Here is a 12493-nt window from a genome sequence, read left to right as displayed (position 1 = left end):
TTAATGAGAAAATAGTTTATAACTAATCTAAATCAGGTCTAAACCAAGTCTGAAAAAGAAATTAACCATGATTTAAAGGTGCAGTATGTACATTTTTGTCTGGAGAATCCGTCACATGCTTGTATACATGGAGACAATATTTACCAGAAATGTTACAGTATGTTACAGAGTATGTGAATTGTTTTAGTAACTAAGAAGAAATTAGCATTATAATTGTTATCAGTAAAAGTTATATAGGCTATTTCATTTGAACATGTCTAACTCACATCTGGGACACAGATAGTCATGTTTGTCTTTTTTTTTATATTTAGATCTACATCAAACACAGTCCCTTTTAAGCATAAACTACAAATGAACCTATTTTAAAATGTCTGATGGTTTGTTTGTTTTGTTTTTTGTTTTTCAGAAGGACTCCCACACGCTGTACTTAGAGCAGGAACTGGAGAGTCTCAAAGTGGTTTTGGAAATCAAGAACAACCAGCTGCATCAGAAAGACAAGAAACTCATGGACATGGACAAACTGGTATGATAATTTTGCATTTGGCCATAATAATCGACTTTCTCATTCGTGTTTTAAATCTATAACCTTAATACCAGGTTAAAACATTTGAATATTGAATTTTAGTTTAATTTTTTAGTATTTTTAGTAGTGGGTTTAGTAGATGCATTCTGCTGTGTGTCCTGCAGGTGGAGTCCAACATTAAACTGGAGGAGTGTCTGAAAAAAGTGCAGCAGGAGAATGAGGATTACAAAGCAAGAATGGACCGCCACGCTGCTCTCTCCAAGTACGTTTGGTTTTATGAAATATTATTTATTATTCAAGTGGGGGTATTCAGGTATTAATTGCTAACTTATACACTTAAATGCTGTTTAAGTGTGTTTGAAAATGTAAAATTACCAAATTACTCAAACATGCATGGAGGAAATATAAAACCTCTTCAGGCATGGTTTTAATGAGGTAACAACACATTATAACTGGGGAGAAAGCTCCAGGAAGTTGATTTTATGTAATACTGTTCTTGTATAGATAACATGTGCTGAGAAAGAAAATAATGCAAAAATATGCTGCTAGAGGTCAGAGCATCTGCAAAAATGTAGTTTAAACACATTTTCAAACTATCAAGTATTGTTGCAGTAAAAATAAATACATCTCAAAACTTAATATAAGTTCAAGCCATGTAACTTTAACAATAAATTTAACAGCGAACATGTTTTGATGGGAGAGTATGTTAATAACTAGTATAAAAAGTAGTTGGAAAAAGCAAATACTCAGTGCCTGAATTCTGCAAAACAGTTATATTTTCATACAATTGTCATTTTGTCATTTCCAACATAAAATAATAGTTCTTTTATGGGCCAACACAATTCAAAACTATCAGTTTTGTAATGATTAGTATTTGCATATTCATTTTTGGACAACTTTGTAGGCATTTACTTTAAAAACGTATTATGTTAATCTTGCTTATCTAGTGGTTTTTCCCAGGCACTATTCAAACCCTCCTTTCACTTTTAATTTGTCATTTTTGGTGAATACAGAATTTTCAAACCAACAAAATTAAATATCTCATGTTTTAGTAATTACTACCTCATAGAAATGTAATACCCTGTTTTTAACAATGAACATTTTTTACACGAGAATAGGACCAAACCAAGTCTACATCAGAACAAAACTAAAATAAATACACCTTAAATAAATGTCATCGTAAAAGTGTCTAAGAATCTCCCCTCTATGTCGCCCCCTGCAGGCAGCTGTCAAGCGAGCAGGCCATTCTGCAACAGACGTTACAGAAGGAGTCAAAGGTCAACAAGCGCCTGTCTATGGAGAACGAGGAGTTGCTATGGAAACTACACAACGGGGACCTGCTCGCCAGTCCACGCCGCCTCTCGCCCACCTCACCGTTTGGCTCTCCAAGAAACTCTGCCGCATTCACCACAACAGCCCCATTGTCCCCGAGATAGCCCCCAAACAGCACCCCCTACAGACACTCAAAGGGACAGTACAGGCTTTTGTACAATGGAGGAGGTCCCGGATGATGTGCTTATTTCTGAGGGATATAATAATAAAAGGCAGCATCTTATATAATCATTAGACAGTCTAAAATTCAATTTGCAAAGTGCTGTGTTGTGTTGGAACTATATTAACCATGATTCGTTGCTCAGTTTTTCTTCTGAATTGAATTTATCAAATTGAATCTGTCAGTAATTCAAAAAGGCAGAGATTAAGGGATTTAGAGATTAGATTACTATTATAGCTTCAGCCTTCCCACATCATTATAATAACTATGAAACTTTATTTGTTTACTTTATTTTATTTATGATATTGTTACATCCCTTCTTTGTAAGCACTGAATCCCTGCATACCACATTGACAAAATACTGAGCTTACCCCTTTAAAATCCCAGTGAAAAAGCTATCTCCTGCATTGTGGATTTGAACGGCTCAAACAAACGTGTACATTTGGAGTCATTCGCTTTTAAAGACTTTTATTTTGAAAGAGACACTGAACTGGCACCAATGCACTTAAACAGGGGACTGGCCATGCATTTTGAACAGTGTCTATCAAAATAAAGCCTGATTTTTCTTCTTTTTACGAAGGAAACTTTAAAATTCAGACTTCACTCAGGGTTTGTACATAGCTTCTTGTAGAAACTGTAATTTTTTTTGTTCTAATGAATTTTGTCATGCTGAGAGAGGACACCATGAACTTTTAAAGAACTCAAAAATGTTTGAGTTAAAAATGGTTACAAGGCGGGTACTACACTGCAAAATAAATGAATATACATATATTTAAATGACTTGAATTCAAAATAATTCAAAATATTGGTAAGTGCTATTGATTATTTCTTTCAGTAACAGTGAATCTCCCTAGAGTAAACAAGTATAGACCAGTCAAAACTACTTAAATCAAGATAATTATTCTGAATTCAAGTCTTTTTTTTTTTACTTATGTAGACTGTCATTTTGCAGTGTTCTGGATGGATTTGCATGGAACATTTTTTAACTGCATTTTTTCCAAAGAGCGTCGCCCAATCACCGATCTGCTTTGGACATCTGCAAGAAAGGAAGGAACTTTTTGGATTTCAATAGTTTTAATCATAAGTTTTCACTCCGCAATGTAAAGCAAAGAGACAAACATTATGACACATGTTAAAGCCAGAGTAGTGCATAATAGGACCTATATCCTAATGTACAGTGTTGAATGTACTTAACCTTTGGATGTTTAACCTGAACAGGCCTTTTAGTGTCATATTACATCATCAAAACAATGCAGCCACATGTCCACTCCACTTTTACCCTTAAAACCTGTACCACAACTGACCCAAAGACTTGAAATAAACAAAAATGGACCTGCTGTCTTTCTGTGTACTGCAATAAGGGAATTTCTGCATTTTGGCTGCATTCACACTACTTGTGGTTTGGTGCTGATGTAGACTAGGTTGGACCTGGTATAGCCCTGGTTTAGTCTTAGTTCAGTCCAGATTTAGTTCCAATTTTGATATAGTGGTTGAACGCAGTCTAAGTAAAAATCATCTGACATTATTTAACTGGCCTTAGCACATGTTTGTATTTTAGCGACTTTATCTGGCATTGGAATGAGAACATTTGAAAATGAAATAAAAATTTTCAAATTCAAGTCAGAAGTCCTATACTACAATCCCATTTTTATTGATGCTCAAATAAATCAATAAAATAAGTAAAATAATATTGTGAACTAAAGCAGATCTTCCCTTTTGCAGTGTTGTTATAAACATTATGAAGCCCATCCCATGCCTGAACACTCCGCTCTCTCTTGTACCAAATGTGTCTGTGTAAATCTTAAATGTACCCAAATGCCTCATTGTAAAATATTTTATTTTGAACAAGAATAAACACTATACGAGATAAGGTTATAACATGGATTTATTTCAAATGTGACAATATGAAGAAACGTGAAGCATGTGATTTTCCTGGACAACCATGAACTAACATAGAAGTGGAATTAACTAAAGGCAAATTATATTTCAAGAAATACAGATTTTTTTGTTTTTAATCCTAATTGTGTAGTGTTCTCAGAAGGTCTACACTACAGCAGTAAGGATTACACACTTTAAAGTTCTGACCACTCATAGAACGTAAGTTCATTTATAAGAAAAACAGGTATATAAAGGCAATTTTAAACACACAGTAGGTACAATTTTAAATTTACATTCTTCTTACTGATGACAATTGTACCGCTGAGTTATTCTTCATCACAAAAACACTGGACATGATGTCCCATTTACTGTATTTATGTTATGATTATGTTTTGTTCTCAATACAGTTATCCAACCAGTAAGCAGAGCCTCACACGAGTCCAAATGAGAGATTCGTGTGATGCTCAAAAATGCCACTGATCTGAATGGTTAAAACCTAAACCCCAGTACCTGCAGCCAATCATCGGTGCTAGTGCAGCCTCTGCAGCTCATTGAGGAAATTCTGGAGGATCTGAGCTTTGTGACCTGTCCATATACTGAAAAAACTTGTATGTGTTTAGGCACTGATAACCATGTTCAGTTTTGATTTTTTATAACTCTGGGCAGTCCCTGCTCAGAGCCTCGTTGTTGTTGTTGTTGTTGTTGTTGTTGTTGATTTGCTTGTTGAAGGTCTGTGGCTCGTACCATCATCACCACAGACTTTATGGAGTACCACCAGCCCCTCCAGGTGTACCATACCACCCCATCATCGGTCTGTGCTTGGTACGGTCCACTGTAGTAATGACCATTCAAATTACCTGCACCACACCTGCACAAAAGATTACAGAAAAAAATTATAGTGTCATTTGCATGTTCTCCCTGTTGTCTGGGTGAGTATCTTTCTCATTACCTCCTAATACAGACATTTTCATACAATTTACTTAAAATATGTGCTATGTAACTTGCACAACTTGCAAAGTAGATGTACTGTGTAGCTTGTTGAAAACGGAGTCCACTACCTGCTTGCCCTCTTGAAGTTTTATTGCTTCATCTAGAATGTTCCACAGTATGGCATTAAACTTATCCATCTTGCATTACTGAATTACAGGTATTAATGTGGCTCCAAAAAATCTCCAAAACATTGCTCCAAAAAAAACTTTAAAAACGGCACTATTTAATTTTCCTGGTGGGGCTTCTGCATGTACTCTTCATGTAAATTTAACGCACTCAACGCTGCAGTGTGAACACACAATAAGAATCCATGTTTTTCAAGGTATTTTGGCAAAAAAAAAAAAAAAAAATTGAAAATACCTGTGATGGAAAAAGACAAGATAGATAGGTTTATACTATGGAACATTCCAGGCAAAGCAATAACATCTCCATGTAACCAGCAGGTGGCGAACCCTGCCTTAGAAAAGTTACACAGAGCACCATTAAGTAATAGTAAAAGTATGGTGTAACAAATGTAACTGTGACTTCCTGACCTGCTGAACCACCATCCCGCTCTGTTGTGTCCGATGCACTGTGCGTCTTCATCTGAGGTTAAAGTGGGATGATCAAACGTGCTGAATTTAAGCACAGACGGACCAAAAGCGTCTCCTGCGTTTCCACTGTACTCCCCCACATGCAGCTGGTACGCATCCTGGACAAATTAAAGGTCATTTAAAAAAATAGTTTGATTGTATCAGTAAACATTAACTTTTACTAGTGCAAATCTAGGGAAAGGAAATACGCATAAGACCTAGCTAACAGGTCTAAAACAGGATTGAAACAGCTCTAAACCAAGTGGATGGACCGGGGGCAAAACCAGCTAACTTTTTTTAGATTCAAAACTAAACCAGTACTAAACTAGAATTTTTAAAAGGGGACTTCTACTTAAATGAGGACAAATTTGCTTGGCCTAAACTGATAAAACTAATTTCACATTACAGCTATTACAAAAAATACATAATTGCCAAAGTAAAATGAAACTGCAGTTTTGTCTTCATATTTCAGCAGTATAGAATAACTGTCATAGCCACAGATAAGCCTGAATGCAAACATAGACAGCCTTGAGGAATAGTCCAAATACATGGACTCATGGCATAAATAATAAAAGTATTATCAAAACACGTAGTACCTTTTCACCGTCCACTTTAAAATTCTTGTATTCTGCAAAACGTTGGTTGTTCTCAAAATCCTCCATGTTGATGCGCAGTTCATATTGTCCTAAAATAAATCATTAATCATAAATTGTGAACATTACAATTTTATGGTTTAATAGTTTTTTACCAGTCCGGGTAAATGTCTGCTTTACTGTTGTTGCTGAGGTAGTTGTGGATTAATCCTGGTTTAGTTACAGTTTAGTCTGCCTTTACTTCTGGTCCTGGTTTAAGCCCTGTTTAGTCCTCGTTGAGACTTTGTTTAGACCTGGTTTAGTCCAGCTCTATGTCTGGTTTAGCCCTAGTTATTCATCAATCAATCATATTTTCAGTAGCATGCTTCACATGCAACAGAAAAAGTTCGATTATCAACACATTAAAATAAAAGTTATTCAAAATGTTATAACTGGTTTGAGCTCAGTTTAGTCCTGATGTCAACTTTTCATCCTTAGGTCCAGTTACTAATTTTGATGTGGTTTGTGAACATGTTAGTCTTGGTTTTGTATTGGTTCAGTCCTTTTTAAACCCTGCTTTAATCTTAGTGTAATCCTGTTCAGATCTGATTTAATTCAAGTATAGATCTGCTATCTAACATTTTAAGGGTGCACTATGTCACTTTTCTGATAGGGGATCCGCCACCTGCTTTAGTCCATGGAGATAAATGCCATACTGTGGAAAACTGCAGGAAAAGCAATAATTCCGCCAAGGAGTCAAGCACAAGATGGGTCCTCCACTACAAAAGTGACATAATGCACCTTTAAATCCAGATTATTCTGACCAAATTTAATAAAACTCCACACTGACCCTGTGAGGTGAGGTGATGCAGAGGATCGTTGCCAAGCCAGAACTCTCCACCAGCTGAAAACAGGTCCCCAAATCCCTGTTTGTACTCCACCCAGGCCCTGCACACCACAACCATAAGATAAATTTTTGTCTTTCATAGACAACTGGAGAGTTTTTTTTTCTGATTTTGTAATCAAAAACCCCAAAACATGCACAGCAGGAAGGAATCCAACAGAAACTAACTCAAGGATTGTTCAAATGCAAAGGACACATTTCACCACAGGGACCAGAGTACCTTAATCTTGAATAAAAGCAATTGCCCACCAGAAGTTGTCAACAAACTTTCAAGTGGGTACATCTTGATTAAAAATAAATCAATCAATAAAATCTGCAAATGCAATTATAATTTAATTTATTTTTCATTATTTCCCAATTGCAAAGTATTCATGATTTGTTCAGATGATTCATTCTGCCAACATTTATCATCAAGTATTTTGTTAAGTTGGGGCTGCAGCGAAGAGTTTAAATTTCAGTCTATTGTGGTTTGAAAAATGGTGGAGATTAGTTAGCACAGATTTTAACTAGCTGTCATTTAAAAAGGCCATATGGACATTTTAGGTCACAATAATTACAGTGACATTGGTCCATATATTTACCTATCAAAGCTCTCCGTTCCATCTCTCCTCCTCTGAAACACAGTCCAGCCTCCTCCATCGCTCATGTCACAGTACACAGTCAGGGCAGAGGGGACGCCATCGGGTCGAATCACGTACAAACCACTGGCCACGTTCCCATCCTCAAAAATCTCTGAGCAATCTACAAAATACAAAAACAGATCATCTCTAAATAAGTAATACAAAATGAATGCTTCAATTCAAGGAGCAGGTCAGAGGCAGCATCCAGCTCAGAAGTACCAAGCTAGTTCCACAATGGAGAAAGAACACACAAGAAGAACACGCAAACTGTACATAGAAAGGAAAAAATGAAACAATATTGATGATCAAATAAAAAGTTTAAAAGAATTCATTGGTTGCTGATTACTATTATGATAAATTGCCATTATAATATGTACATAATTCTATTTTATTATTACATTTTATATTTAGAGAGCAATATTTTTACTGATTCATAATCACCTTATTGTATTGTCAAAAGAAAAGTGCACATGGGACTTTTTCCTTAAAGTTAAACTTACAAATTTTTAACCTTGTCACAGTGTTGTTACGTCATCAAAAACATACATGGAGGTGTGTTTTGTTTCATGTTTAACTAATCCTTTGTTATTAGTCTGTCTACATCTCCAAAGCTCAAAATGCTCTGTTCCACCTTGTGACGTCATTAAGTTGTAGTTTTCAAGTTAACAGCTACATTTTACCTGTTGTTCAGTAAAGACGAATCCAATGGCAATTCCGGGGCTGAAATCATCCAAATGATGCTCGTGAACAGTGGCATTTCTTGTATTACCACATGATATCACAAGTTTTTTCAGTCTGAGAAAAGAACTCTAGCCTAAATATGCAAGATATGTGTGAATGAAACAAAACACAACTCCAGGTATGTTTTTGATGTGAAACTACATTATAACATAGATCAGAAAATTGCATAATATTGGCCCTTTAATGAAGAATGATTGCTTTTCTAGTCATATAATAATTAACGTGGCATTTCTTTAAGCAGTTACTAAAGCTCCTAAGAGATTTACCATATTTTATCATAAGAACAATAGCTACCATTCAAACAAACTAAGATCGCTATACTCATACCTCTATATATATTCCCAGTCCCCATGAATGAGTTGGGGACACCTTGCAGCTGTGTGGTCTGTGAACGGTGGAGCTCTTGGATGTATCTATGCTGTTCTCTGACGATCTCCATCAAACCTTCAAGCTCTGCCTCCAGACGAGACACCACCTCAGCACATGGCACTGGGACCTTGAACACACAGGGGGAAGGAAGAAGGACATAGGTTGAGGTCATGCGCTAGACTCGGTGCAGTACATCACAATATTGTAGAATCCTGATAACTGAAACTGAGCTGTAGAACAGGTCAGAATTCTATGGTAGAATTTGTTGTTTAAAGGTCCTATGTTATGCAAAAACTGACTCCAGGGCGTTTTCACACCACTAGTTCAATTTTTTGGTAAGCACCAGGCAATAAAATTGTTATTATGTGGCATATAGACTCCAGTGTGGTCTGCTTTCACACCGGCAAACGTGCCTCTGTTTCCCAGGAGAACAGTGATATCTCCAATTACCCATACCGATGTTCCCTGTTAATACCATGGGGAACATCGGTATTGGTAATTGGTCTCGGTCTCAAGATATCATCATGAACTCATAAAACAGCAGCATGTAGCCTATAACTGTACGCAACTCACCGCACATCAGCCCGGAGTAGAAGCACTGAGTTCGGGAAACAGCGGTAAAGACACAGGGCCAGTCACCGTAAAGCGCAGTCCCTCAGGACGGGGCTGGGGGTCTGGTCCTTGGTCTTGTGCCGTCCTCGGAGCGGTTGATGGGTCTGGAGGCTCCGTCCTCCATGTGCTGGTTCCATACGGTGGCGAGCAAGACAAGTGCGCAATGGATTGGGTTCCGTGCCGTCCTCTGCGCGCTGAGAATGCGCTGTGGACAACAGATCCGGGCGGGCTGCTCCTGTCCTCCGCACTTGGCTGGACCGAGGTGGTGCAAAACATCCAGACAGAAGCGCGAATCCCGTTTGATTCGTCATAATATGTTGTTCTGAGTGGTCTGTCCTCCGGGCACTTGTTTCTTCCCGGGGAAAGCGCTTCTCAGGCCGAGGCATCACTCCCCGTCCCAGCTCATCAGCCCGGCCACTCCTGGTTCAGGAGTCTGGTTTGGATCTAGTCTGGCTGTAGCATTTCTCACACAGGCTAAAAGCAAGGCAGTTTTGAAGTTGAATCAATTGAATAGGCTATTGCCTATTGCCATAAATTTATTTGGTTAATTAATTAACAAATGCTGGTTGTTACGTAAACACGGGGAACACCGGGGCCTCTCTGTGCGCTCAGGTCCCGGTGTTCGAACACAGGTACGTACCCTCAATTTTGACTCACTATAGAGCCACATGTTCACACATTGGTACTTGCTTTGATCTTCGTTTATTATATTATATATATTGGCCATTGTTAGCAAAGTATCCAATTCGGAAATGAGTCGAGGCTGCGTCTGGACAACAGTTTCTTAGTGCTCTGGAGTCGCCGAAGGCGTATAGAGCGTCATTTCAGGCAGAGGAGACGCGTATCCCCTCCCGCGATGCATTTCGAATAGTTCATTTGGACCTACTGTCTGTGGTCTGGACCCGAGTTCGCGTTCACACCAGAAGAGGCGGTCTCGGATTCAAGCGACCCAAGACCGCCTTGACCGCCGGTCCACTTGATTTAGTGCGGGTTCGAGTCCGATTGATGCTTTCACACCAACGAAAACGAACTGAACTAAGAGTTTTTAGTTCGAATGGATCGGGTGGTGCGAACCAACTGCTGTCAGTGTGAAAGCACGTTATTACTGCATCAAAAACATACCTGGAGTTGCATTTTGTTTCGTTCACACATGTTTGAGTGATCCTGCATTATTAGTCTGTCTACATCTCCAAAAATGTGTGTTAACTGAGAAGGCATTGAACTTTGTGCCAGTGTTTTTGTTTTGTGAGGATAGCGACATTAATTATAGAGATATTAACCATAAACACACAAATTCAGTCACATAATTCTGACCTCCTCAATTTTAAACTTTAGGGATTCAAGAAAGATGTGTTGTCATGTTTACATAGAATTTGTTTAACTTTCAAAAAGCAGATTTTTTTTTTTTTTTACCTGGTTTGTGGTTAATCGATACTAAAATATAGCACTGGTCTATTAAACATACACATTTATATAAGATTAATAAATAGTTCTTACTGCCACTGAAGTTGCAGAATGAAGTAAAACAGACACAAAAAATGTCAGCATTTTCTCTTGTGTTCTCCAGATGCCCCTCTCTCCACTGAGGTGAAATGTTTTGAAACAGTCTCATGGCTTCTCTGTGTTTTAATCTGCCGTCCTGGTGGCAACAAAGCAGAGCAGATGCCATCTTGTGGTCCTTAAGAATGGAGCTTCTTGCTCCATTGAAGCTTCTTGTTCCATTCTTATACCCTAAAAGAGAAATGATACAAGATACAATTACAAGAATAAGATACTAACATTCATTTTCTTGGTAATTTAACTTTATTTAACTTCATCATTACTGCCACTGTTTAAGACAAGACATCATAGACTGTATACCATTGACACTTTGCAGTTGATGTGACCAGCATTCCTTGGGGGTTTGACACTAATGTAGACCCTACATTAGCTCCACAAGAAGAAGTTGAACTTTTTTCCAATTTTTATTAAATATGCCCAATAATTACACAGATATGAATAATAAACCTAGTCAACAAGTCTGCAGTCTAACAGTTAAACAGCAAATTTCACCACAGAATCCTGACCTGTCCTCCATCTCAGTCTAAACTATAGAGATTCTAGACTGTTTTGATAGATAAATAAATCAATATGCAGACAGACGGAAACCACTGGAGAAAGATTTAAGTTTAACTATTTCTGGGGACCCTATGCGCTTGTATTCAATTCATTGTAAAGCAACGATCGAATAGAATATTAATTTGTTCTTTTCACGGACTTCTTCACGGGAAAAAAACTCAAAAATGCGACTCCGGTGGGACTCGAACCCACAACCTTTGAATCACTGCTCAAGTGTATACTAGAAGTCCAATGCGCTATCCATTGCGCCACGGAGCCACCTGTTGAACGCGTCAACAGGTAAAAAGATAAAGGTAAACAAAAACATGTTGTGAGATGTGTGTAAAAAATCTAAATTTTGCTTGTTTTGGCGCACAGTTGCTGTACCATGTTCAATGTACCAAGGTAGTACACCATCCACGCATCGGTAAGAAGTGGATAGCGCAACATTTGCAGTAACATTTTTCTAATATATAGATTAAACCCCACATACCATTATTCTTAGAATAAAACACATTATCAAAAATGTAAATGACCACGATTTTATGATAGCTTACTTACCGTGACCAGGTGCAAATCTTGAACACTAAATCTGTCGACGTCGGCATTTCAAGATAAATATGTCTACAGTTATTGAGTGATAACATAACAGCTGCAAAAATTTTAAAAACATAATATTTTGCTGGTACTGCAAGATTATTTTTGAGACGATCCATGATTATCCTAGAGAATTCATGGATCTGCAGTACCCAAACGTCCGGCTTGCATTTCAGAATAAAATGACAAAGGTGAACATTGTCTACTTTTAGAATGTAAGATATCGTGACTCTGAATGAGGTAATATTAATACTGTTAGTAGTAGGCATTGAGACACAGAGAAATTAAGTGTATTTTGATTGTGTTGGAATGACTGTGCCGTGCATATGTGTGTTTGTCTTCATAACTGGACTGGAAACCGTCCTGTTCAGAGCCCGGATAGCTCAGTCGGTAGAGCATCAGACTTTTAATCTGAGGGTCCAGGGTTCAAGTCCCTGTTCGGGCGATATCATTTTTGGACATTTTTACAAAAATTTACTGTTATTTACAAAGCTTGCTACACAAGACTCTCAAGCCTTATATCACT

At 37.7% G+C, this 12493-nt stretch overlaps 2 protein-coding genes and 2 non-coding genes across 4 annotated transcripts in view; 2 read left to right on the top strand and 2 right to left on the bottom strand.

Moving 5' to 3' along the window:
• The window catches only part of LOC110167575 (microtubule-associated tumor suppressor 1 homolog), a 71752-nt gene extending 67877 nt beyond the window's left edge, over positions 1-3875 (top strand). The window contains exons 17-19 of the mRNA XM_020932938.2: positions 407-523; positions 688-785; positions 1746-3875. Coding sequence (XP_020788597.2) covers positions 407-523; positions 688-785; positions 1746-1959 — 429 coding nt within the window. The 3' untranslated portion in view covers positions 1960-3875. The remainder of the gene's footprint in view (positions 1-406; positions 524-687; positions 786-1745) is intronic.
• Positions 3876-4130: 255 nt separating this feature from the next.
• LOC110167574 (fibrinogen-like protein 1) lies at positions 4131-10946 on the bottom strand. Its single transcript, XM_055157846.1, has 7 exons — positions 10771-10946; positions 8620-8788; positions 7513-7672; positions 6878-6975; positions 6052-6140; positions 5417-5574; positions 4131-4761 (listed from the first exon to the last, which is right to left on the bottom strand). The coding sequence occupies exons 1-7, from the start codon at positions 10819-10821 to the stop codon at positions 4530-4532; spliced, it is 957 nt and encodes a 318-aa protein (XP_055013821.1). The 5' UTR covers positions 10822-10946; the 3' UTR covers positions 4131-4529.
• Positions 10947-11558: 612 nt separating this feature from the next.
• trnar-ucu (transfer RNA arginine (anticodon UCU)) lies at positions 11559-11649 on the bottom strand. Its single transcript is given in 2 exon segments — positions 11559-11594; positions 11613-11649. It is a non-coding gene; the product is annotated as a tRNA-Arg (tRNA).
• A 690-nt stretch (positions 11650-12339) lies between these two features.
• Positions 12340-12412, top strand: trnak-uuu (transfer RNA lysine (anticodon UUU)). Its single transcript has one exon. It is a non-coding gene; the product is annotated as a tRNA-Lys (tRNA).
• The last annotated feature ends 81 nt before the right edge of the window (positions 12413-12493 follow it).

The sequence above is a fragment of the Boleophthalmus pectinirostris genome, unplaced genomic scaffold, assembly GCF_026225935.1.
Source record: "Boleophthalmus pectinirostris isolate CB_2022bp ecotype Guang Dong unplaced genomic scaffold, ASM2622593v1 HiC_scaffold_22, whole genome shotgun sequence".
Classification (NCBI taxonomy): Eukaryota; Metazoa; Chordata; class Actinopteri; order Gobiiformes; family Gobiidae; genus Boleophthalmus; species Boleophthalmus pectinirostris.
The sequence above is the reverse complement of the archived record's forward strand: the minus strand, read 5'-3'. Positions and strand labels throughout refer to the sequence as shown.

What these genes read in the sequence shown, in the direction of transcription:
- LOC110167574 (XM_055157846.1), bottom strand. Translation starts at nt 10,821, where the DNA reads ATGCTGACATTTTTTGTGTCTGTTTTACTTCATTCTGCAACTTCAGTG. An exon ending in GCATCACCTCACCTCACAGG is followed by an intron (nt 6,141 to 6,877) that starts GTCAGTGTGGAG and finishes GATTTATTTTAG; the next exon opens with GACAATATGAACTGCGCATC. An exon ending in GCGGGATGGTGGTTCAGCAG is followed by an intron (nt 4,762 to 5,416) that starts GTCAGGAAGTCA and finishes TCTTTTGTGCAG; the next exon opens with GTGTGGTGCAGGTAATTTGA.